Source organism: Myotis myotis, unplaced genomic scaffold (assembly GCF_014108235.1).
Source record: "Myotis myotis isolate mMyoMyo1 unplaced genomic scaffold, mMyoMyo1.p scaffold_m19_p_6, whole genome shotgun sequence".
NCBI lineage: Eukaryota > Metazoa > Chordata > Mammalia > Chiroptera > Vespertilionidae > Myotis > Myotis myotis.
In genome coordinates, this window is record NW_023416368.1 from 60,607,168 (window position 1) to 60,634,598 (window position 27,431).

General features: G+C 43.0%; 1 protein-coding gene across 1 annotated transcript in view; it reads right to left on the reverse strand.

Moving 5' to 3' along the window:
• Positions 1–10,133: 10,133 nt before the first annotated feature.
• The window catches only part of SMIM31 (small integral membrane protein 31), a 28,527-nt gene continuing 11,229 nt past the window's right edge, over positions 10,134–27,431 (reverse strand). Inside the window, exons 2-3 of the mRNA XM_036314015.1 lie at positions 11,167–11,323; positions 10,134–10,223 (exon numbers count right to left, since the gene is read on the reverse strand). Coding sequence (XP_036169908.1) covers positions 10,134–10,223; positions 11,167–11,313 — 237 coding nt within the window. The 5' untranslated portion in view covers positions 11,314–11,323. The remainder of the gene's footprint in view (positions 10,224–11,166; positions 11,324–27,431) is intronic.

The window sequence follows — 27,431 nt, forward strand, 5'->3', positions numbered from 1 at the left end:
GTCGGCAAACTCGTTAGTTAACAGAACCAACAGTACAATGATTGAAATTTCTTTTGAGAGCCAAATTTTTTAAACTTAAAACTATATAGGTAGGTACACTGTTATTAACTTAATTAGGATACTCCTAAGGCTTAGGAAGAGCCACACTCAAGGGGCCAAAGAGCCGCATGTGGCTCGTGAGCCGCAGTTTGCTGACCATGGCTCTAGGCAACTAGAGAAGGTTTCTGCTTGGGAGATTGACATGTAGTCTTTGGAAATGATCTTCCCAGCTATACTTGCTGCTAATGCCTAAATTTGAAATTTAGAAATGATCAGAATTTAATGGAATTTAATACAATGTAATGCCAAGTAATCTATTAGGTGGATTGCCATCAGCATTAAAGAAAGAAAATTAAAGCAGAATATAAAGTATTAAAGTATATCACCAGTAGTGAGGCTAAGTATTATTTTATGAAGCTTCCATTTCAGTTGTGCACATGTAGGTAAGTGTGTGGGGGGGGATCTGGAAATGATTTGCAGCCAAAAAAATGTATAGAACCACCGAGTGAAGAGTTTTTGATGAGATTCTTTAGAAGTGAACATGTCTTTCTTTTTTCCATAGCAGAAATAGTTGTATTCAACTAGCAACTATATGCTTTTTATTATATACATATCAGATTATTATATATAGGGACTAGACTGTGTTTTGTGAAAGACAACCCCCCCCCCAAAGTAATAATGTTGATTATGTTCAGGTTTCTACAATGGGGAGAGCACTGCAGATCAGAGGTGAATCTCAGTGGGGTGGTTTTACCCGAGACTTCTGTAGGGAGAAGTAGAAAAGTTACAGGTGGGGTGCTGTACCGTTGGAATTATTTTGTGATCAAGGAAAATCTCAGTTATCTGTGCAGGAAAAGTTTATCTCTGTGTCTAGCTAGTTTCAGGAGGACTAATAGTTCTAATCTCAGCTAAATCACTTGTGAGACAAAGAACAGGGAGTTGGAGGGTCTGTGTCAATTCTTGTCAGCAGGTTCAAGAAGTGTCCCTGTCACAGGTAAACAAAGGAGTCACGGAGAGAATTAAGGAAGTCAGGAGAAAGAGTGGGCTCGAATCTTATCTATGCCAAATGGGGAAAGGTGATTCTTTCGCTAAGGCATTTCCCAGGACACATGAGTGAGGGGATTTAAAAAATAATCTAGCTGTCTTTCAGAAGTAGAAAGCTCAGGTCAACTACAATGTTGTCAGTTTTCTCTTCTGGGTTGACTTTAAAGAAAGCATAGAACCGAATTTCTGACCCACATGTTACAAGTGTTTATACTAAGAGTTTGCATCCAGCTAATTTCTTGGATAATAACTGATGGCAGTTCCATTTTTAGTTTTTTGAGGAAACTCCATACTGTTCTCCACAGTGGCTGCACCAGTCTGCATTCCCACCAGCAGTGCACGAGTGTTCCTTTTTCTCTACATCCTCTCCAGCACTTGTCATTTGTTGATTTGCTGATGACAGCCATTCTGACAGGTGTGAGATGGTACCTCATTGTCGTTTTGATTTGCATCTCTCGGATGATTAGTGGCTTTGAGCATGTTTTTATATGTCTTTTGGCCTTTCTGAATGTCCTCTTTTGAAAAGTATCTATTGAGGTCCTTTGCCCATTTTATTGGGTTGTTTGTCTTCCTTTTGTTAAGTTGTGTGAGTTCCCAGGTGGCTAACATTGTTGAGCATATAATTCTGTAACAGGTAACTTCTTTTTAATCTGAGAATAGTTGGTACTGGAAAAGATCATTTAAAGTGAATCTACTTTCAGAGCAAAATTTAATAGAAGACAGTGGGGAAAAAAAAGTTTTAATGGACCTTTATCTTGAAAAATAAAACTTAAAATGTAGTGATTATTTAGCAACATGCATTTTGTAAATATAAGCTAATTTTAGAATGATGAATGGATGAGATGATGATTTTTCTGACACACTTGTATCATAGCTCCATAAAATATTTTTCTCTTTATTTGTGATTTTCATAGCACAATTTTATATAGGATATCCTTTGCAAAAGTATTCAAGGCTTTATCAATTATCTGAAATGTCTTGCAATCCTTTGATATTCACCTTATTTTTTGAAGTGCCTGTGTTTCCTTCTCTTCTTCATTTTATAGGGGGGTCTAGTTCTATTCAATGTTTATTTGTCAGTGACCTTGCCTGAGCGATTCCAGCAGTCCTTCCCTTCCCTTACATCTGTTGTATGTGATGTCACCTGGTAGTTGATTTGTATTGAATGTATTGTATTGCTGAATATTTAAAACAAAGACATTGGCCCAGTGTGTGGATTACTTGAGTGCAAATTTCCTTGGTTCTGTCATCCATATTTTCCTTTACTTTATGATGACCCTTATTGTTCTATCTAAATTTCTAATTATGAAAACTTCAAAAGAGAAAACTCCAATAACAGCCATCCCTCTGCATTTTAAATGTTTTATTTCATGTAATAATCACTTCAACTCTATGAGGCAGAGGCTATTATTATCCCTTGTACACAAGTGAAAAACAGGAAGCTTTGAGAATTTGTGCAGTTTGCCCTAAGTCAGTTATTAAATGGCACAGCCAGGACGGGAACACAGGAATGTTTAATTACATAGTCTGTACTCAATGGTATGCTAGCCTTCTCCTCACCAAGCCCACCCATTTTAAAATTTTTCCTACCTTAATTTTTTTTCTTTGCCTGGATTTCCTTATCTATTTACTAGAAATTTACTGTTGTTTTTTTAATATAAAAATATTTTAAAATTACAGTTTACATTCAATATTATTTTGTATTAGTTTCAGGTATACAGCAGAAGGGTTAGATAACCTTATACTTGACAAAGTGTTCCCCCTGATATTTCCAGTATCCACTTGCACCATACATAGTTAGTACAATATTATTGACTACTAGAGGCCCGGTGCACAAAAATCTGTGCACGGGGGGGGGGGGGGGGGAGATCCCTCAGCCTGTCCTGTGCCCTCTCGCAGTCTGGGACCCCTCGGGGGATGACCACCTGCTGATTTGGGCCTGCTCCCCAGGAGATTGGGCCTAAGCTGGCAATCTGACATCCCTCTGGCAGCCCGGGAGCCCTTGGGGGATGTCTATTTGCCAGTGGAGAGCAGGCCTAAGCTGCAGTCAGACATCCTTAGCGCTGCTGAGGTGGCAGGAGAGGTTCCCACCACCACTGCTGTAGTGGCAGCCATCAGGCTGGCTTGTGGCTGAGCAGAGCTCCCCCTGTGCGAGCGCACTGACCACCATGGGGGAGCTCCTGCATTGAGCATCTGCCCCCTGGTGGTCAGTGTGTGTCATAGTGACCAGTCATTCCCAGTCATTCTGCTGTTAGGGTCAGTTTGCATATTACCCTTTTATTATATAAAAGGGTCTGGTGCATGCGTGGGGGCCGGCTGGTTTGCCCTTCAGGGTGGGGGTCCCCACTGGGATGCTACTGGGGTGCCTGGCCAGACTGGGTGAGGGGCTGATGGCTGTTTGCAGGCTGGCCACACCACCTTTAGGGTGGGGGGGTCCCCACTGGGATGCCTGGCCAATCTGGGTGAAGGGCTGAGGGCCATTTTCAGGCTGGCCAAGCGTCCCCAGCGACAGAAGCTCCCAGTCTATCCTTTCTTTTTTTTTCTTTTTTTTTTCTGGGATTTATTTACCTTCTATAATTGAAACTTTGTAGCCTGGAGTGGAGCTCAGAGCCGGCCAGGGCTTGGCTTCCTCCATAGCCAGGGGCAACCCAAGGCTTCAGCTCCTTGGCCACGGCTGGCTGAAAGCAGGTATCTGAGGTTTATTTACCTTCTATAATTGAAACTTTGTTGCTTTGAGTGTAGCTTAGAGTAGGCCATGGCAGGCGGGGAACCTTGGCTTCCTCCATCACTAGAGCAAGCAAGCCTCCTGCTCGTTCCAGCTCCATGGCTGTCGGCCGCCATCTCTGTTTTCAGTTAATTTGCATATCATGCTGATTAACCATACCATAGCGAAGGTATGGTCAATTATCATGTTTGTATATTATTAGGTAAGATATTCCCTATGCTCTACTTTACATCCTGGGACTATTTTGTAACTACCAATCTGTACTTCTTAGTCCCTTCACCTTTTTCACCTAGTCCCCCAACCGCCCTCCCCTATGGAAACTGTCAGTCTGTTCTCTGTATCTATGAGTCTGTTCCTGTTTGGAAATTGTTATATCTTGTTATAAGTTTTTAACCAATTTAAGTGCTTTCTAAAAATAAAGAGGTAAGAAGCAACTAAGATGGCGGCATAGGTAAACACCGGGAAATTGTCGCCTCACACAACAATTGAAAATTACCGCAAAGGACTGAGCAAACATCATCCAGAACAACAGGAAGACTGGCTGAGTGTAAATTCTACAACTAGAAGGAAAGAAAAGCACGCTGAGAGCCAGAGGCGCTGCGGAGGTGAAGTGCAGAGGTACGGCGGCTCGCGCGCGCGAGGAAAGGGGGTGGCACCTGAGGATGCGGCTGTCTTTTTGAATCACAAGCTCCTGACTGCTCTGAACTCCGGTTCCGGGAAGTCTCTGGGGACCCAGGGCTCATACGGGGAGAGGCTGGTCTGTCCGGCAGCGGGCGAACATGAGGGCGGCTTTCCCTCAGAGGTGCTTGCAGCCGTTACCAGGACACTGAGACGCGCGACTCCGGGCGGAGAATCGGCCATAGCTGCTTTCTCCGCCCTTTGACTCCCTGAGACCCCGCCCCACCCAGGCTGCGGCAGAGGCTTTTGCATGTGAATGTACCTAACTGCAGCCGAACCAGGCAGACCCTGAACTTCCAAGAGAAGGCCCAAGGCCCCGCAGCGGCTTGCATTGCTTCACAGCTGAGCCTCTTTGTGGCTCCTGCTGTGTGGCCTCAGGCAGAGGCTGAATTAGCACCTCCTTAGATCCAGGAGCCACTGTACCCAGTGGTCAGAGGGGGTCCATCCAGACTGCAACTCCTCAGATCCATAAGGGACACACTCAGGGAGCAGACTCAGTGAGCACCAAAGCCCCACTGAAGCAAGTCTTGCCCCAGAAGGGTGTCTTCAGCACAGAAGTTCTCCCACTTTAGACACAGCTGATTCTCACAGCCAATTGGCCTGGAGGTCAATTCCTCCCAGTGATTCTACAACAACCAAGGCACCAAGAGTGCACCAAGAGTGTCCACCCCAGGTAACTGGGGAGGCTGAGCTACTGGGCCCTACAGGACACCTGGCGCACAGGGCCACTCTATCAACACAGGGAAGCTGCCAAAATGCGGAGGCAAAGAAACAGGTCACAAATGGCAGAAATGGAGGAAAGCAAACGATTGGATATAGAGTTCAAGGCCACGTTTATAAGGTTTTTCAAGAATTTTATGGAAACCGCCGATAAATTTAATGAATCCCTCAATAAGTATAGTGAGACCATGGAGGACATGAAAAAGGACCAACTAGAAATTAAGCATACACTGACTGAAATAAAGAATAATTTACAGAGATCCAGCAGCAGACAAGAGGATCCCAAGAATCAAGTCAAAGATTTGAAATACAAAGAAACAAAAAATACCCAACCGAAAAAGAAAAAAGAAAAGAGATTCCAAAAATATGAAGATAGTGTAAGGAACCTCTGGGACAACTTCAAGCGTACCAACATCAGAATTATAGGGGTACCAGAAGGAGAGAGAGGGCAAGATATTGAAAACCTTTTTGAAGAAATAATGACAGAAAACTTCCCCTACCTGATGAAAGAAATGGACTTACAAGTCCAGGAAGCGCAGAGAACCCCAAACAAAAGGAATCCAAGGAGGACCACACCAAGACACATCATAATTAAAATGCCAAGAGCAAAAGATAAAGAGAGAATCTTAAAAGCAGCAAGAGAAAGACAGTCAGTTACCTACAAGGGAGTACCCATACGACTGTCAGCTGATTTCTCAACAGAAACCATGCAGGCCAGAAGAGACTGGCAAGAAATATTCAAAGTGATGAATAGCAAGAACCTACAACCAAGATTACTTTATCCAGCAAAGCTATCATTCAGAATAGAAGGTCAGATAAAGAGCTTCACGGATAAGAAAAAGCTAAAGGAGTTCATCACCACCAAACCAGCATTATATGAAATGCTGAAAGGTATTCTTTAAGAAGAGGAAGAAGAAAAAGGAACTCTTACCATTTGCCACAGCATGGATGGAACTAGAGAGCGGATAAATACCACATGATCTCACTCATTTGTGGAATATAATGAACAACATAAGCTGATGAACAAGGACTGATCCAGAGACGGAGAGGCATTGATTGGACTGTCGGGACTTGGAGGGAAGGTAGGGGAGGGTGGGGGTAAGGGGGAAAGATCAACCAAAGGACTTATATGCAAGCATATAGGCCTAATCAATGGACATGGACAACGGGGGGGTGAGGGCATGAGCGGGAGTGGGGGGGTGGGGGGTAGAGGGTAATGTGGGGACAAGGACACATATGTAATATCTTAATCAATAAAAAATATATTAAAAAAAATAAAGAGGTATATATGCTATTTTTTTCAAAGCAAGTATCTTTTTCAAGATAATGTAGAGAGAAAGTGTGCTTAAAATGATGAAAATAAATTGAATGTAGTGATTATTTAGTAACATGTAATTTGTAACATAAACAGATGCTGGAATCCTATAAACTAGAGTTCAATTTCCTGAATGATCACCTGAGGTTAAGGTTTAAAGCTTCAATGTCCTCACTTGTAAAATAGTGAGGTTATTATTACTGATCTCAGAGGGTTATTTTAAGATTAAACATAGTAATACATTTAAAATGCTCAGCATCTTGCCTTTTAATTGGAAGGCTCCTTATAAACATTCCCAATCGTTTTTGTGCTGGTAGGAGATGAGACAGGTAATCCAGTAAACAGTTATCTGGACTGAGAAAAAGCAGCTTCATTCTAAGTTCCACAGCTGTTATGTAACTTTCATTTTTTTCTCAATTTTTAAGTCATCAAGATGAGACAACCATTAATTTAATTTAATTTAATTTATTTTTATTGATTTATTTTATGGAAGAGGGAGAGAGAGGTAGAAACATCCACGATGAGAGAGAATCATGGATCAGCTGCCTCCTACAAGTCCCCCACTGGGGATTGAGCCCACAACCTGGGCATGTGCCCTTGACCGGAATCAAACCCGGGACCCTTCAGTCTGCAGGCTGACGCTCTAGCCACTGAGCCAAACCGGCTAGGGCTATCTTTTTTTTCAGGTTGAGTTAATTCTTAAAACTTCTTTGGAAAGGCATCATCTACATTAATTTTATCAAGTACAAATATTTTATTATTTTGAAGACAGACAAGGCAGCATTGAAGTAGGTACTTATGAATGTCAAAAGAAAACAATAATGATCCTGGATGATTATTGGGTGCTTGTGCGATGGTAGGACATGTTAGGGTGACTAGAAAATCCACAGGGATGCTTTTGATCATGGCGTTAGGGGAAGCTTCCTTGAACAGTCAAGAATTTCTTTTGGGCTACATGATTCTACAATGACTAAATTCTTATTTAGAAACACACTTACTAATAGCTATATTTTAAGTTTCAACTTTAAGTTTTAAAACATATTTTAAGGTCCTGAACAAAAGCAACATTGTTAAGTATGTCTGAAAGGTCAAAGGTAGATGGTCTATGTAAATTCAGTTAGAGGTCATATAGACAGACATCTCCTTCCAGTGGGAAAATTGTTAAGTTGACAGTCTTTTTGGTGTTGTTGTTTTTTGTTAATCCTCACTCAAGGATATTTTTCCTTTTATTTTAGAGAGAGTGGAAGGGAGGAGGGGAGAGACAGAGACAGAATAACACTGATGTGAGAGAGACACATCGATTGGTTGCAACCAAGGTATGTGCCCTTGATTGGAATCAAACCGGGGACCCTTTAGTCTGCAGGCCGATGCTCTATCCACTGAACCAAATCAGCTAGGGCAAATTGAGTCTTTGACAGTCTTTGAAAGTCTTCTCTGGAAACTCCTTATGGTAACAGGAATAAAAATGTGGGTTTTGGTCAATTTCTCAACAGATAAATTTTCCTGAAATATCTCAGGGTTTTGTCATAATTTACAGCCTCTTTTTTTGTTGTTGTTGTTAATTTTCACCTGAGGATATTTTTTCTATTGATTTTCAGAGAGAGAGTGGAAAGGGCGGTGGATGGGGGTGGGGGTGGGGGGGTGGGTAGCGGGGGGGGGGGGGAGGGAGAAACATCAATGTGAGAGAAACATTGATTGGTTGCCTCCCGAACTTGCAACCCAGGTATGTGCCCTTGGTCTGGGACCCTTCAGTATGCAGGCTAATGTTCTAGCCATTTAGCCCTAACCATTGAGCATGCTGTCCAGCAAACTTACAGCCTTTAAATATATATATATATATATATATATATATATATATATATATTGATTTCAGAAAGGAAGGAAGAGGGAGATAGAGATAGAGATCAAAACATCAATGATAAGAATCATTGGTTGGCTGCCTCCTGCATGACCCCTACTGGGGATAGAGCCCACACTCCAGGCTTGTGCTCTGACTGGGAATTGAACCATGACCTCCTGGTTTACAGGTCAGTGCTCAACCACTGAGCCATGCCTATCGGTCTACAGCCTCTTTTAATGAAGAAAGTTGTCTTAACTATTCCCTTGTAAAAAGGCATAGAGTAAGAGAATTGAAATGTCAATAACAAATTAGAAAGTAGATTTATAAACTATTAAGATTGCAGAAATCTTGCAACACTAAAATATTCTGACTTTTGAAAAATGACTATCAACTTTTCTAAATATCTAAAATATTTTCTTGAATGTAAGCTCACCCACTCCTGACATTTGTAGGACTCAAGGCAAGAGTAAAGTGGAGGCCCATGGCCCCTTTTCTTCCTGCCTCTGTCTCTGTCCTGCACCATGTAGAGCCTGTTTACAAGCACAAGGACATGCAGCCATATATCCAAGGTCCCTCCTCACTTGCTGCACACAGATGACCTTGGCCACCCTTGTGACTTGACTCATCTTCTGGAGCATGGTCAGCATTGTCATCACCTGCAAGCTTGTGAGAAAGGCAGAACTCAAGTCCCATTCAGACCTACTGAATAATAGTCTCTGGGCAATTTATATGCAAATTAGAGTTTCATAAAATCTCTAGGCAATTCATATGCACATTAGAGTTTGAGAACCTCTGCCCTAAAGTGAGCGGTTGCAGACAGAGGCCTCCTCATATCTCTTGACCGCTGAAGATATTGAGAAGACACTGGCCAATAAACAGTTCTGTTCAACTTCTTGTGCATTTCAAATGATAGCTGATTTATATATATATAATATTTTCTTTATGCTGTTTTCTTATTTGGAGCCCCTCCCACCCCACCTACCCTACTCTGTCAATGTCCAATTGCACAAGATGGCCATATCTTCTGGGAAGACCTCCTCAGTCTTCCCATTGTGACTCCATTGTTCTTATTAAAAACCTCTGGTAGACCATTTATTGAATTCTGGTTATTCAACTGAATCTCCCACTAGAGCCAGGGGTGGGCAAACTTTTTGACTCGAGGGACACAATGGGTTCTTAAACTGGACCGGAGGGCCGGAACAAAAGCATGGATAGAGTGTCTGTGTGAACTAATACATGTTAACACTGCTGCTGGTGAAGGAGCGGAGGGGAGAGCAAGAGAACCCTCTGCTCTTTCGGCTCCGCGGGCCGGATAGAACAGCCCAACGGGCTGGATCCGGCCCGCGGGCCGTAGTTTGCCCACGGCTGCTACTAGACTGTTGGTAGAAACTGATTTCCTGAGGTAGAAACTGATCCCTGTTCACCTTTTGATCTTCCATTACGTGTAGCTTCAGCCCATTGCATTTATAATGAACATGTCTGAAATTAAATCTGCATCTTTTAAGTTTATTTTTATTTTTTATCCTCTCCTGAGGATATGTTTATGGATTTTAGAGAGAGAGGAAAGAGGAGAAAGAGAAGCATCAATCAGTTGCCTCCTGTACGTGCCCTGATGGGGAATGGAACCTGCAACCTTTTGTTGTATGGGGCAATGCTCCAACCAACTGAGCCATCTGTCCAGGGCTTAAGTTTATTTTAGTGGCTCCTGCAATTCTCTGCTTGTGCTGAGAAAGTAAATTAAAGTAAGTCTGCTATTTTAATGAAGGTAGATTTTACTCCTGTCTTATCACATTTGGGAAAGTGTACACCTTTTGTATTCTCATGTAAAAATTACTATGGCTTTTTCTGTAACTGTTGTATATCTATAAGACAGAGAATAAAATTTTATCTCACAGAGAGCACTTCTATTAGAGCCAAAAATTGATGGAGGGGTATCACAATTGTAGAAAACACAATTTTATTTTTGTGATTTTCTACAAATATGTGTAATTTCCTTGGCATATACCATACTGTACACACATATAAATAATTTGGCCTCAAAAATGACCAGTTATCATCAATTTTGTATGTAGCTTGGTAGGCCCTAACCTACAGTGAAATACCTAGAACTACCATTTAAATTATCTACTCTTTTGCTAACAATTGTTATTATTGGCAATGAGCAAACATGGTGTTAAGTTTTTAAAATACTTCTATATATTTTTTAAATGTTTGGGTTTGACAAGAAATCTTTAGAAAAAAACTTTTAATTATTTTCCTCTCCATGTATAGTTCAATGAAAACACCCCCCCTCCATATGTACTAGAATGGAATTTGTTTCTTGTTAATTTGCATTTAGCCTATAAAAAATATCCTTTAAAAATTTTTAAGGCATTGGGCTTTTGGCACATATTATGTTTCTAATTAGGAACAGGGATGGGAGGATGGGGGAAAATAAAATTAGATAAACACACACATGTGTGGATATGTAGTTATGCATATATAAACATATGCATGTATTTATTACATATGCATAAAATGCATTATACATATAAGAATTAGATTCAGGTACAAAAGATCTGCCAAATTCTGGGATTAGAAGTCATGTGAATGATTTTTTTTTCATTTCCAAACCTTTCTAAATAAGTTGTGGTAAAATAAGTGCCATAGTAGATGTTTCAGGCTATTTAATAAGCAAACATTTTCTCTCTCCACATGTACACACATATCACCCTAAAACAAACTCATTCTCACATACGGAACGAATTCAATCCATGCAAACGACACAAAAAGATGACTGGGAGGAGAAAGGAAATAGAGACTAACCATGAAGAGCTCTCTCTTTTTACCTTCATTCCTCTCGTCCGGATTAGTGTAGATGGAAGCCGCAGTAAATAATGAAAAGATAACAAAGGCCAATAAAATGAATGCCATTTCCAGGTTGGTGAATGGAAGCTCCATGGACCACCACATACTTCTTCACCTTCAATAGAAACCAAACACGGTTTAGCACACTCTAGCCAGAGAGAGCTTGTTCAGCAATTATTTATTTTAGAATCAAACACATATAAAATTTACTAAAACGTGTTAAAATACTTCTGTGCACCTGGAACAAATCACCCGGGACTGGTAAAAATGGGTTGTGCTCTCATTTCTTGAAATTTGGCACAACTATTGGTATAACTGAACTTTCACTTTTACTGTGTAGATTGGAAGAGAGCATGGAATTCTTCATGTTTACACGCATCTGTGAGTTTTTTTTGGACACAACACTGGGAGTAAAGATAGGGTATATTTCATTTTATGAAGGAAGAAGTAGTAATGTTGATATCTGACATGTCTATACTCACGTTCAGAATAAAATCTCTTTGGTTCATATGCCTGATGTTACCTGGCATCTGCTAGTCAAGTGAGATGTGTGCAATTGAAGCATTTTTTTTTTTTTTAGTGTAAAAACCATAGGCCTCAAAGCAGCTGTATTAAACCTAACCCAAATAAAAATAAATGTGTTCATAATTTAACCATGGAAACTTCCAGTTTCAGACCGAGAAAGTGGAGCTCATGTATTTTGGAAAGAAAACAGTAGCTCCATTGGAGGAAATTATAGCGTCATCCAGTTGGAAGTCAGCCCTCTTTCTGTCTTTCAGTGTTTACTACACAGATGCCAAATATCTAAGCCGCTGCAGACACCTGTGGGGATGCTATAATTTTAAGAATTCCTAGAGAAAGAGATTTCACATCCTTTCATTGCAACTCATCTTCTTATTTTAGGGAAGTCATTTATTGGGGTCTTTCACGTAAGGGTTCAGGTTTAGAAATAGTGAGCATATAGTACAAAAAATTCCGTATACCATCTCTCCATCCCCCCCATTTCACCTGTTATTAACAGCTTGCATTAGTGTGGTACATTAGTTACAATTAATGAACCAATATTGATACATTATTATTATTAACTGAAATCTATAATTTACATTAAGGTTCACTCTGTGTTATATAGTTCTATGGGTTTTGACAAATGCATGTCGACCACCATTACAGTATCATACAGAATAGTTTATCTTGTGCTTCCTGTATTATTCATTCCTCTCCTCTCTCTTCCTCAGCCCCTGGAAATCTCTTTACTGTCTCTAGTTTTGCCTTTTCCAATTGTCATATAGTTGAAATCACACAGAATGTAGACTTTTCAGATTGTTTTCTTTCACTTAACAATAAGCATTTAAGGCACTCCATTTCTTTTTATGGCTTCATAACTCATTTCCTTTATTTTTATTTATTTATTTATTTATTTTACCACAGAATAACATTCCATCATATGGATGTACTACAGTTTGTTTATCCATTCACCCATTGAAAGACAGCTTGGTTGCTACCAGCATTTGGTGATTATGAATAAAGCTGCTATAAACATTCTAGTGCAGGTTTTGTGTGCACATGATTTTTAAAAAATATATATTTTTATTGATTCTAGGGAGGAAGAGAGGGAGAGTAGAGATAGGAACATAAATAATGACAGAGAACCATTGATTGGCTGCCTCCTGCACACCCCATACTGGGGATTGAACCATGACCTCCTGGTTCATAGGTCAGCGCTCAACCACTGAGCCACACTGGCCAGGCTGTGTGCACATGATTTTTCAATCTAGGATCATGTTTGATGGATCATATGGTAATACTGTGTTTGGCTTTATAGGAAACTGCCAACCCGTCTTTCAAAGTAGTTGTACTATTTTGCATTTCTACTAGCAATGAATGAGCATTCCTATTGCTCTGCATCATTGCATCAACTTGGTACTGTCAATTTTTGGATTTTAGTCATTCTAATAGGTGTGTAGTATGTTTCCATTTGCAATTCCTTAATAATATATGATGTTGAACATCTTTTCATATACTTATTTGACACTACATATCTTCTTTGTCTTTGATGCAGATCTTTTGCCCATTTTAAAATTAGGTTGTTTGTTTTCTTATTGCTGAATTTTAAGAGTTCTTTGTATATTTTGGATTCAAGTGCCGCGCCATAAAATGTTTCCCAAACAGTTCTTAACAGTGTCTTTTGCAGAGTAGTTTTTAATTCTAATAAAGCCCAACTCTTTTTTGGATCATGCTTAATTGTATTAAAAAAACCTCATTGCTAAACCCAAGATCATGTAGGTTTTCTTCTGTTGTCTTTTAAGTTTTAGAGTTTTGCATTTTATAGATCTACAATTCATTTTGAGTTAATTTTTGTCAAAGGTATAAGTCTGTTTAGTTTCTCCTCTTCTCTCCCTTCTCTTCCTCCCTTCCCCCCTCCTCCTCTTCTTTTCTCTTGCTCCTCCTCCCCCTTCTTCTTCAAATATGGATATCCAGTTGCTCAAGTACCATTTGTTGAAAAGATTATCCTTTCTCTATTGTAACCTCTTTGCTCCCTTGCTAAAGATTAATGACTATCTCGGTGTGTCTATCTCTGGGCTCTCTATTCTGATATTTCTAGAAACTTATTTGTGGAGACTGTTTTATGACAATTTAAGCACTGTCCTGTTGTTCTCAAATCTGCTTATATATTAATTATTTTAAGATAGGAGACGAGCTATCTCAACAAACTGAAGACAGCTCTTACTCTTGTGTTATCAGTCTTCACCCGGAGAGCCTCTGTGCATGTCCTCTGCCATGATGGGTAAAACCAGCCCTCAGCTCCTCCCACCCTCCCACTCCCACCCCCGTTCTCTCCCCCCCCCCCCCCGCCCCCGCCCCCAGTTCAATACTGAGCCAAATAGTGATGCTAGTTTAGGAAGGAAAGAAGGCTTCAGGGGGAAATATGAACCTTCAGTTTGGCACTAAAGAAACCCCAGATTTTGTTAGACAAGAGAGGCAAAGTAAATCTAAAGAGAAAAGATGAATTGAGTCAACACATGCTCTTTGAGTGTGGCATTATGCTAAATTGTTTGTGGTGAAGTGAGGTGATGGGAGGAGAGGGAAGCAGGAGCAGGACAGAGGTGACATGTAATGAGCACTTAAAACGGACCAGGCACTATTTCAGGAGCTGCACAGCTTCATCTCCTTGAATCCTCCTAATCACTCTGTATGGAAGATACTATTATTATTTTTTTTAATATATTTTATTGATTTTTTACAGAGAGGAAGGGAGAGAGAGATAGAGAATTAGAAACATCAATGAGAGAGAAATATCGATCAGCTGCCTCCTGCACATCTCCTACTGGGGATGTGCCTGCAACCCAGGTACATGCCCTTGACCTTCCGGGTCAAGGGACCTTTCGGTCTGCAGGCCGACGCTCTAGCCACTGAGCCAAACCGGTTTCGGCGGAAGATACTGTTATTATCTCCATTTCAGAAATGAGGGCACTGAGCACAGAAATATAAAGTAACTTATCTTAAACTATAAGATAGTATATGGCAGAGATAGAATATCACCCCGGGCAGCCTGGTTCCAGAATCCTCTCCCTTAATCCATATACTCTACTTGCATTCATCCAAACAACTAAGCAAGCAAACCAAAAACTCACCTTCATAGTTAGAATCCGGTTTGGCAAAGCATTTTGTGGATTAACTGGAAAGGAGTTTTTATGGTAGGTACCGTGATAAGATAATATCAGCTAAGCAAACACAATTGACAGATTTCAGTGCCAAGGTGAGAGCTTAGACTTTTTTCAAATGGTATTCAAAGGTGACTGTAAGGTCTTTGATAGAACAATGACATGATGGAGCAGTATTCTGAGAATATTAATTGCATTTCTATGTAATTAAAAAAAGAATGATAATCAGAAAAAAACTCAAAATAAGATTTTCAGCTCTGTATTAGGTTCCACAATAGTAATAGAGTGGGAAGGATGAAGCTAAGAGCCACCTTGAAGGAAGGGCAGGAGGATCTTGGGAGTTTGCTGGTTATATGGGGTTCAGAGGTCAACCCAACACTAGTAAAAATGTAGTACAAGGAGGAAGAAGGGAGATGAAGGTCACTAGAAAAATCCACAGAATCTTGTGTGAATTGGCAGTAGAGAATATTAATTCCTCAAACTTTCTCATGGTTAGTAGGGATGCATACACTCATACATTCTGCACTCCTCCAATATTTGCAATTCGATTGCTCATGCTTTTGCTTTTCCAGAGAATATGAAGACTACTAAGTCAGTTAAAACAGCTCAGAGAACAACAACAAAAATAATTCTCATTGTTAATATTCTTTTTTCTCATGAAAAAAGTATAGCAAAGCAAAATAAAAACAGAAAAGAAATGGTGCCATCTAGTGGTGACTTAGTGCTATGGGTGGGAGAAAGAAATTATTTACTCAAGCTTTTTAATGATGTTTCATTATATGTATATTAGAGGCCCGGTGCATGAAATTCATGCACGGTGCGGTCTCTAGACCTGGTTGGTGACTGAAGCACGAGTGTCTGATGTGGAAGGGCAGGTCCCAGCTGACCTCTGGGCCCTGGGCAGCACCTGGGCCCCTGGGGCCCCCATGTGCCTCCCTCCGCCTGAGTCACGGTGTCCGAGTCCCCACATGGAGATATGGTGAACGTGGCCAGAGTGGTGCAGCGTGGGCCTCTGGGATGCCCAGCAGCACTGCACGGAAGCCAGGTGGGCAGCACACTCTCTCCTGACCAGCCTTGCAGACTGGCTCCTGTGCCAACCCATGGGGAGCCTGACCACCCCTGTGGTCCTGGCTGCTGCAGCCTGGCTAACCCAGCAGAGGCCATGGGGGTGCAGGGCGGGCTCCTCATGGGTGCCCAGCACCTGAGTGTGGGGGGCTTCCCTGGAATGCGAGCCCTGGCATCCCTGGGGAGGGTAGCAGAGGGAGTGAGAGCAAGCTTGGCGGACACCCTGCATTTTCACCACACCTCCATCCCTGTCACTCTCACCCCCAGGTAGCCGGCAAGAGGTCGCAGCATGTTGCCGACACCTGCCATGTTCCGTGCCGCCCCCTGGTGGTCAGTGCACATCTTAGCGAGTGGTCAAACTCCTGGTCTCCTGGTCAAACGACCATCTGAGGGGATGATTTACATATTAGGCTTTTATTATATAGGATTAGAGGCCTGGTGCATGGATTCGTGCACCAACAGGGTCCCTCGGCCTGGCCTGCACCCTCTCGCAATCCGGGACCCCTTGGGGCATGTCAGAGGGCCAGTTTCGGCCCTATCCCCACAGGCCAGGCTGAGGGACCCCACCTGTGCATGAATCCATGCACTGGGCCTCTAGTGTGCATATAAGATCTTTGGTTAATCTCTTCCAGCCCTCCCCCACTTCCCTCTGAGATTCATTAGTCTGGTCCATGTTTCCATGCCTGTGCGTTGAGCATCTGCCCCCCTGGTGGTCAGTGCATGTCATAAGTACTGGTCGAATGGTCAAACATCAGATGGTCACTTAGGCTTTTATATATATAGATGGTATCTTGTATGGTATCACACACCTATGCCAAATAGTTTCCCATATTCTTCAGTTTTGTTCCATTCAAGAATATTCAATGACTTTAAGGTAACTGTTTCTAGAAGAAAGCATTCAGTAATGTTTTCTGTACATATAGATCATATGCAGTGAGCTATTTCTATCTTAACATCTTTATGCTGTTATTCTATGCATAAAAAAGACAGAAACTGAAAGCTAGGTAAAAAGATGTAGTACAATAATATACATTTGCCAGATATCTATAGCTATTCAGTGTGAAATCTAATTATCTCCTTGTTTAGTGCTCAGGGTTCAGAGCCCTTAACCAGGAACTCTCTACCATCCTGCCCTGAATTCCAGAAAAGGCAGTTCCATGGTCATCTTCTGGGTCTTAAAACCAGTCAAGAGTTTATTGTTACCTTTAGATGATCTTACCCGCACTCCCTTTACTCTTGAGTATTCTATGGGAGCATCTGGAAAACAATTGGTTGTACAGCCTGCATTTCTTCCTGGATTGCATATCTATACTCTGATTGTTGGGGGCAGAAATAGAATAGTGAGGACTAGCTATAAGTATAAGAAATATTAATCATGACCCTAACCGGTTTGGCTCAGTGGATAGAGCATCGGCCTGCGGACTGAAGGGTCACAGGTTCGATTCCGGTCAAGGGCATGTACCTGGGTTGCAGGCACATCCCCAGTGGGGAGTGTGCAGGAGGCAGCCGATCGATGTTTCTCTCTCATCGATGTTTCTGACTCTCTATCCTTCTCCCTTCCTCTCTGTAAAAAAACAATAAAATATATTTACATTTTTGTTTTTTAAATAGAAATATTAATCATGTTTCGTTACCTGTGATTGTTTTGTTCTGGTTAGAGAAAGCACATTCTAACCTGGCTGAGAGCTGTATGCCCCGGGACATAGGAGTTAATCTAGGAATGCAGTCAGTCCACTCTCCTTTTCCAAGAACTGTCTATAATCACGGAAAGATTAACAACCTCCTTGCTGACACAATCTAGTCCCAGAGGCACTGACCCTTTGCCCACCCTTTGTGACCCCCAACCCCTATTTCCTGTAATCTGGTTCAGGAGGCCCCAACCTCTGCAAACCCCCCCATCCCACATTGCCTGTAACCTGTAACCACTACACCTTGCCTACTTTCCCATGCCTGTAATTCTTACTTTCCCATGAATCTTTGTTCTTCTACCCAATATAAGCAGCTGGCTCATGGGCAGGGAAGAGCAGAGTTTTGTGGATGACCTGTTGCTCTGCCGTACTGCCGGCATTATTGGAATAAATGCTCGTGTGTAATTCAACACTGTCTCTGATTAATTGGCTCAAGTAGTGGCAGGCAGCCTGGACCCATCGGTTGTCCAGGTTCATAGTCTGGTGACCCGGATGGGACCACATGCACGTTAGTCTTCTGAGGTCCATACTGGGGATCACGCTTGCTGCCTGGACTGGAGGTTCCTGGGGCTGAGGCTTGGACTCTTTTATTTGCAGCACTGTCAGTCCTTTCCTGTTTTGAGTCCCAGCTGCAGCCCCAGCAATTCCATTGTCTCACCCAAGACCCAAGTTGAATCTTGTATTCTGTAACTATGTAACGAGGGGCATCTGTTGTCTGTTGCCCTCCCAACCCCCGATCTGGTGTGCACCTGATCAGCTCCTGGTTGCAAGAGGCCTCTCACAATCCTTGCCTGGTCTCCACACTCAAGCCTGATCAGTTTAGGGTTGAGACAGAGCCCCGCATGGTGCAGGACTTCTGTCTGGCATTCTGTCTGGCTGTGCACGGTAAGCCACAAATAGTTGTCTGTCTGTTGTGCACACTTGTAAATATTGTATATGAGAGAGTCTCTCTTGATGGCTGTTTTGTGTCTCTTTGTTGTTTGGATTAATTTGTTTACAGATGGGGGGCATGTACCACTTTACAGATGGGGCATATACTTGTGTCAGGCTGAGCCCGTGGCAGGGATTTTTGGAACTTCCCAGCAGCTGCTGAGAGCTCTTAATATTGGGGATGCTCCCTGCTCTGTCTCTCAAGGCATCAGCTGACCGAAATGCTTAGGAAGTGAGAGTTCTTGCCTGTCTGTAATGTAACTTTGGTTACAGATGTTCTTTGCTTGCTTTCTTATCTTTTGGGGACTTAGTTGGCTCTTTGCCGTTTTATGAAAACAGGGAATCCTCTGTCTCTGAGGTTGGGCTTTGTGCCATTCAGACCCAAGGTCATTTGTTGTGCTGGGTTAGTGTGAGATAAGATTCTAAGGCTAATGTCCCAGAGTACTCATTTTGGGAGTACTCATCTGTTTACTTTAGGGGTTGTTTTTGTTTGTGTTTTGAAATAGGATAAGATCTCTCTCTTCTTAAAAAAATATATTTTATTGATTTTTTTACAGAGAGGAAGGGAGAGGGATAGACAGTTAGAAACATTGATGAGAGAGAAACATCGATCAGCTGCCTCCTGCACACCCCCCACTGGGGATGTGCCCGAACCCGGGACCCGTCAGTCCGAAGGCCAACGCTCTAGCCACTGAGCCAAACTGGTCAGGGCAGTAAGGTCTCTTCTTAATGCAAGATTTCATGTTGTTACAGCTATTCAGAAAGAAAAATATGGGAAATAAACCTCCTCCCCCTCCTCCAAGGCCTGGGAGTTGGTGCATTCCTAGGAATAAGCTGTGGGGTGAGGCCTGATATTGCCCTTCCCCCGCCCCCCACGCCTTTCCTCCAGCCCCTAAAAGTGGTCAGGACCATGTTATCCCTGTTCCAAATTTGCCAAGAAAATGCATTGGGAAACAAGAATTGGCTTTAAAATCTCATAAAGCTGTTAAGATTTAATAGATAGATAGATCTAAAATGAAGGATTTTTGATAAAGCTTTCCAGTAATACTTATGTATACCTAAACATAGTCCCAAAGTCTTTGGTAATGTAGGTAACTTAAAACTTTGGCATCTTGCTGAGTTAAAAAATACAAATTATTTAATATCTAGATATTTTGAAATAACAGAATACTGAAATCTGATTTTGCTTACTTTTGGTTTCTTATTACAGAGAATCTAGAGGTGGACTTGAATCTTTTAATGAATATGTCTTTTATTTTATTTGAAATTTATCATAAAAATATGAATGCATTGCTAACCTGAGGAATGTAAATTACTTGTCACGTAAAAATTAATGATGATTTCCTCTTTCATCGATGTTTCTATCTCTCTATCCCTCTCCCTTCTTCTCTCTCTAAAAATCAATAAAATATATTTTTAAAAAAGAACTCTATATCTGGATTTATAGAAATACTGGCAAGGAAAATCAGGAGAAACAAAAAATGGTTATAGGACTGAATGAACTGAAAATAATTATATAGTTTTTGTAACTTTTGTTGAAAGTATTGCTGATTTTTAATCTTTTTTGTTTTTCAGACATAATGAAACTTGTTTCTTTTCCTTTTTTTTTTAAATATATTTTTATTGATTACAGAGAGGAAGGGGGAGGTAGAGACAGATAGAAACTTCAATGCTGAGAATCACTGATTGGCTGCCTCCTGCACGCCCCACCCTGAGGATTGAGCCCACAACCCGGGCATGTGCCCTGACTGGGAATTGAACCATGACCTCCTGGTTCATAGGTCGATGCTCAACTACTGAGCCATGACAGCCAGGCTTGTTTCTTTTCTTAAAGTAATTTGCAAATTATATACTTTTCTCCCTGACTCATCCCTCTAGAACTTAGTAATACTTAATGAGTGAGGCATGGCAATATGTTTCTTTGTATGAATTCCATAAGAACAGTTTTCAATCGTGGTTTTATTAACCAAGACTTTGGCTGGAATGTCATGTTCGAGAGAGACATGCCTGGACCCTGGATATCACCAAAAAGCTTTAAGGAATAAAAACTGACTTTGAAGGCAATACGAGCACCTTGGAGAAATAGCCTGCCTGGGACCTTGCTTGGTCAGTGGCTCATTGCAGTCTTTCCAGGTAAGGGACAAAGGTTGCTTTCCCGAGAAATGGCAAGGAAGGAGCCTCAAGACATTTTGGGAACCCCAGGAATTTGAAATGACCAGGTACTGCAGGCAGATTTGATGGCAGCCAAATGACTCAGCTTCTTTGCTCTGAGGGGCTCATTAAAGCCCAATCATGGGATTATAGCAAAGCAGACTTAAAATATTTATATATTTTTATTGATTTCAGAGAGGAAGGGAGAGGGAGAGAGAGGTTGAAACACCATGATGAGAGACAATCATTGATCAGCTGCCTCCTGCACACCTCCTACTGGGGATTGAGCCCACAATCCAGGCATGTGCCCTTGAATGAATCGAACTCAGGACCCTTCAGCCTGCAGGCCAACACTCTTCCCACTGGGCTAAACTGCCTAGGGCAAAACAGATTTTTTAAAAAATCTTAGCCTGGCCAGGATGGCTCAGTGGTTGAGCATCAACCTCTGAACCAAGAGGTCACGGTTTGATTCCCCCAGCCTGCATTGCTTGTAACCATTATACCTTGCCTACTTTCCCATGCCTGTAATTCTTACTTTCCTGTGTAATCTTTGTCTTTCTGCCCAGTATAAGCAGCTAGCTTATGGGGAGGGGAGAGCAGAGTTTTGTGGATGACCTGCTGCTCTCCCGTACTGTTGGCATTGGAATAAATGCTCATATGTGATTCAACCCTGTCTCCGTTTAATTGGCTCAACTAGTGACCGGCAGCCTGGACCCCTTGGTTGTTCAGTTTCCTGATCTCTGGACACTTTTGCCCATCTCAGTTTACTAGACATTTAAAGGAATCACATGTTCCCTGTAGTTTAGCCCAGGGTAGGACTACCCATAATTATTATTTAGTAGCAGACTGTAGATAACTCATATTCATTTTTACATAATAAAAATAAATCTTACCCCTTTTATTATATTGTATATCACATCTAAGCTTATCTAAACTTATTTAAGTTGCAGTCATTTACTGATAACTGAAGGCATGGCCAACTTGATTTGTCATTATTATTTAGATAGTCCCCAGAAACCGATTAAACTCTTATTATCTTCTCCATTTGGAGAGTAAAGTGAGTCATTAGACTAATCTTACCCAACCATCCTGCACTCCTGCAGTCCTTCAAAATGATCTTTATAAATTGTGGGGAGCTGATATAGGGTTAAGCCTCGGACTGACCTGCTGGCAAAGTCACAAACAAGTCCCAGCTTAGAGGGCACAGTCCTCTTAGCATAATTAGGCTTGACCTTATGAGGCTCTCTAGATCTTATCTGGGAAGCTAATGGGCTGAGGGAAGTGGCCAAAACAAGTGAAACTCACAGGACTGTGTAACTATGGAAACCACTACCTTGTTTACCTCTCACTATAAAATAAAGGCTCAGCTTGCCTTTGGATCTTTTTCTGTGGCCTCAGCCAGGCACAGGAAGATCCACGGAGACTAAGGAAAGCTAGAGAGTTCTGAAGCTGTCTCTGTGTAAAACATTCTTCCCCGACTCCGTCCACAACTTTGGGAACCCCTGGACCACTGGGGCTGGACCCCAGCATTTGGCGCCTGAACAGGATTCCCCTAGGTAAACCCCTCCCCCCCACATTGAGAACTCCCACACTTGGGACGGATAGGACTCCACCAAGGTGCTGAAGACCCCCCTATAGAGGATAAGTAGGGTAAGAAGGTGGATAGTACAGAACTTAGATTGAGAAGCTGTGCCATACTGAGTCTAAAGTAAAAAGACTCTGTATTGATCTTTTAACATATGCTTGCTAGCAGAGGAGTTAAGGTTACTCCCAGTCAGACAGAATGTTTTATACAAGAAGTATGTCCATGCTTTTCTGAGGAAGGAAAGGTGCTGGAAAGGTAAATGTAGAGGCATGGGAGAAGGTAGGCCCAAGGAGCCTTATCCTTAACCCCACTGCAGCCTTTCCACCCCAGGAAAGTGCAGGATTGGCAAGCTCTCCCTGGGGTGATAGATCAGGACTCAGGTAATAGCAGAAAGCGCCAATCCTACTCTTAAAATGGATACAAGAGAGCATTTGGGGTTTTTCCTTTTAATGCCTGCTTTGGATTGAGTAAGTGGATTTTACTTAGTTTTAACACATCAAAGTTAGCTCTTGACACAAAAGGAAGAACTAACAGTTTAGCTTGAAGTTGGGGTTTTGTTTTGAGGTGCTGAGGCTCGGGGGTGGAGCCAATTCACGGTAGAAATGTGAAGCTGCGGCTTTTCGGTTGAAGTGGGAAGTTGTGAATACAGAGGAGTATGTATGTTTATATATGGTCATAATTCCATCAATGTAAACCTTTTCTATAAAAACAAAAAAGGGGGAGAAGAATGTTATATGTTAAATTTTTAAAAAAAATACAATGCAGAGGGTTGTACAGCAGCCAAAAGGCATCGGGCCTCCTGTGCAATAGCCCCTGCCGACTCAGCCTGGTAGAAGGATACACAAACCAGACAAGAGTTTTACCAGATCTAGTAATGATGTGGGGAAGAGGTTGTGTTTTGTATCTTTCCAGAAGGAGCAGCCTCTGCCTCCTTCCTGGGGACCGCCACCCCTGGGAGGCCGAGTTAGCACACCTGACCAGTGCCTGTCTGCAGCAGATGTGGAGCCCTGAGCTGGAACCACTTGTCCATTGGAAGGATCACATGTGCCTCCTATTTGTCTGTCCTTATGTCCCAGCTTTGCCCCACATCTCCTTCCTTTTTCTTTTTTTCTTAATCTGACTACTTGTTTCCTGGTTCTTTGGCCTTTCTCCTTCTCTCCTGAACACAGTCTTTTCTAGAATCTCCCAGGAAGGGCACCTCCCTTTTCTGCCGTGACTGGGAGTGTCTGGTATATGCCCCATATGTGGAGTTGTCTTGTGCCAAGAGCCTAACATCCTGGGCTGAGAAAGCCCTGTCCCAAGACTCTCCTTTTTCCTATATTGGCCCCTCTTGCCCTTGTGTCAAGAGGGACCCTCTTCTCACAATCCATTTGCCCACAGCTGTTGCCTGAGTTCTCTGTTCTTGCTGAGGTCATGGTGGCTGGTACCATGGATCTGTCTCTTGCCCAATGGTGTGAGCTGGGCCCTCCCTGGAGAAGAAACCTGGGTTCCCCAAGATATGTGACCAGAGCCAGGGCCCCACCAGCAGGCGAGGGGAACCCAGGGCAGGTGCTGGGCGTGGAGGCCACAGGGGCATAGGCTAACAAGGAGATAGAACTGAACCTAACATCACCCTGCTTGGCCCCGGAGGATGGCTGGTTAGCCAAAGACGGGTAAGATTCCTCAGGGAGGAACGACCTAAGACAGGCACAGTCACAGAGGGGCCAGCAGGAAAGAACTTGGGGTCAACAGAAGTGGGGTACAGATCCTCACCCCCCCAACTATGCAGGGGCTTGAACACTCGTCCCTTCTGAGGGAGATCTCCTGCCCCCATGGCTGCTTCTCGCTTCCCATGCCTAGCTCAGTTCGGGACCCAGGTAAAGACAGAGACTGGCTGACAGCAGCTGCCCTCTCACTACAACAGGACTTGTTTCCCATTTCCACCTTGGACCACAGGGAAAGGGGCAGCTGAAGGAAAGGGCTGTGTCAGGATGCTGCCTTCTTCCCTTTCTTCTTCCTCTTTTTTTCTAAACACTTCCATGCCTTGTAGTTCTTTTGCTTTCTCTTCTTTTTCTCTACTACCCTTCATCTCCGCCTCCTCCTCCTCCTCCTCCCCAGTATCATCCATATCAGCTGACCCAGAGGGCACAGCTTACTCATCCCCGGACACCGACACCACCATCACACGCGGCCCTGATGGACTCTTTGATTCAGCCGTACAATGCGCTGACACTTCAGGAAGCCCGTCGCCAGTGACGCCACCCGCTAGCCAGATCAACAAGGACAACCAAACCACCGACTTGGGGTCAGCTGAAGAAGTTAACAACTGAGGCCCAGCAGACGGTAGAAAAGCAAGAAGTGGAAGCTACTCTCCCAGTCAGGTCGGAGGACTCTGAGTGAATCGGCAAAAGAAACTTTCATTTGGTAGAAAAATGTTACTGTGGTTTGATTTCTCACTTATTGCTGTTTTGCATTGCCATTGTTTTATTATTCTTACTAGTTTTAAAAATGTTATGTTTAAGTTTTAAAATGTTTTGGGTTTTGCATTGGCATTGTTTTGTTATTGTTTTAATAGCCAGAGTTTTGTTCTTGATGCTTAAGTTTGATGCTTAAGTTTTACTGTCATTATGGTAGCTTAAAAACTCCCATTATAGTAGCTTAAAAAATAAAAGAAGGGTGAGATGTGGGGAGCTGATATAGGGTTAAGCCTCGGACTGACCTGTTGGCAAAGTCACAAACAATTCCCAGCTTAGAGGGCACAGTCCTCTTAGCATAATTAGGCTTGACCTTATGAGGCTCTCTAGATCTTATCTGGGAAGCAAATGGGCTGAGGGAAGTGCAGGAAGTGGCCAAAACAAGTGAAACTCACAAGGACTGTGTAACTATGGAAACCACTACCTTGTTTACCTCTCACTATAAAATAAAGGCTCAGCTTGCCTTTGGATCTTTCTCTGTGGCCTCAGCCAGGCACAGGAAGATCCACGGAGACTAAGGAAAGTTAGAGAGTTCTGAACACTGTCTCTGTGTAAAACATTCTTCGCCGACTCCGTCCACACCTTTGGGAACCCCTGGACCGCTGGGGCTGGACCCCGGCAATAAATGTAAGTCAGATCATGTTACTCATCTGCTTACCTCAAAAATGGCTTCCCTTGCAATAAATCCCTAACTCCCACCTGCTCCAAATCCTCTCTGGTGATGCTCCTGTGATGCTCTCTAGGCTCCAGCACAGTGACCTTGTTTGTGTCCCTGGTCCTACCTACCTAGCTCATGCGGGCTGGGCCTGGATCTCCCTCTGCATTTTCCTTTATCTAGTCTCTGTGCATCCTTCCCTCTTCCGTTCAACAACCACTTTTCTGTAGAGGTCTTTCTTTCTTTATTCTTCTTTCTTTCTTTCTTCTTTCTTTCTTTCTTTCTTTCTTTCTTTCTTTCTTCTTTCTTTCTTCCTTCCTTCCTTCCTTCCTTCCTTCCTTCCTTCCTTCCTTCCTTCCTTCCTTCTTCTTTCTTTTTTCTTCAAATTTTATATATTGCATGTAAGTGGGCTAAAAATAAAGGCCAACATATAATTTCTGAAGGTTGAATTCAAGGGTAATTGATATGACAAATATCACACCTAAGCTTTCCATCCTGGGAAACGGCTGAGGTTTTTGGGGTCCATGGCCTGTTGTATGAGCAAATTCACTTGTCCACCCACTCTGAGCGCAGTTCCTTCCTCCACTCCTTTTAGTTTCTCCTTCAGTCTCATCAAGGCACGTTCAGCTACTTTGTTGAAACTCTGGTCAATTTCACTGAGGTTTGGTTTGCATTCTTGGTCATCTGCACTGGGAGTGGAGTGAAGCTCAGTTTCATCTCCCAGCCTCTGCTGTAAATATAAAGCTTTCAGAGGATTCATGGTCCAGGCAGAGGATCATACAAGAGGACTTTGTAGAGGCCTTTTCTTGAGCTCCAGTCTAGGTTTCGAGCACTCTTCATTACCCTGTTTTATTTTCATCGCCGTTCTTATCCATTGCATTGTTTATTGTTGTTGATTTTTCTCTTCCCATGAAATAAAGCTCTGTGAAAGAAGGCCCCTCTATTGTTTACCTCTGGATCTGCAGAGTTATAAGAAATGACTGGTAGGCAGTCATTTTTCCATAGATACTCATGGAACGAATGTAAGTGAATGAATGAGCAGGCGAAAGCAGCGCATAAACAAGCAAGTTGACCCAGAGATCCAAATTTCATAGCTGTGGACAGAAAATCTGGGTGGAAGGTATATTCAGAAATCTTAGTAATATCAAGCGCTCTAGGGAGAGCAACTAAGATGGCGGCATAGGTAAACACCGGGAAATTATTACCTCACACAACAATTGAAAATTACCCCAAAGGACTGAGCAAACATCATCCAGAACAACAGGAAGGCTGGCTGAGTGTAAATTCCACAACTAGAAGGAAAGAAAAGCACGCTGAGAGCCAGAGGCGCTGCGGAGGTGAAGTGCAGAGGTACGGTGGCGCACGCGCGCGCGAGGAAAGGGGGTGGCGCCTGAGGACGCGGCTGTCTTTTTGAATCACAAACTCCCGATGGCTCTGAACTCCGGTTCCGGGAAGTCTCTGGGGACCCAGGTCTCATACGGGGAGAAGCTGGTCTGTCCGGCAGCGAGCGAACTTGAGGGCGGCTTTCCCTCAGAGGTGCTTGCAGCCGTTACCGGAACACTGAGACGCACGACTCCGGGCGGAGAATCGGCCATGGCCGCTTTCTCCGCCCTCTGACTCCCTGAGACCCCGCCCCACCCAGGCTGCGGCAGAGGCTTTTGCATGTGAATGTACCTAACTGCAGCCGAACCAGGCAGACCTGGAACTTCCAAGAGAAGGCCCAAGGCCCCGCAGCGGCTTGCATTGCTTCACAGCTGAGCCTCTTCGTGGCTCCTGCTGTGTGGCCTCAGGCAGAGGCTGAATTAGCACCTCCTTAGATCCAGGAGCCACTGTACCCAGTGGTCAGAGGGGGTCCATCCAGACTGCAACTCCTCAGATCCATAAGGGACGCACTCAGGGAGCAGACTCAGTGAGCACCAAAGCCCCACTGAAGCAAGTCTTGCCCCAGAAGGGTGTCTTCAGCACAGAAGTTCTCCCACTTTAGACACAGCTGATTCTCTCAGCCAATTGGCCTGGAGGTCAATTCCTCCCAGT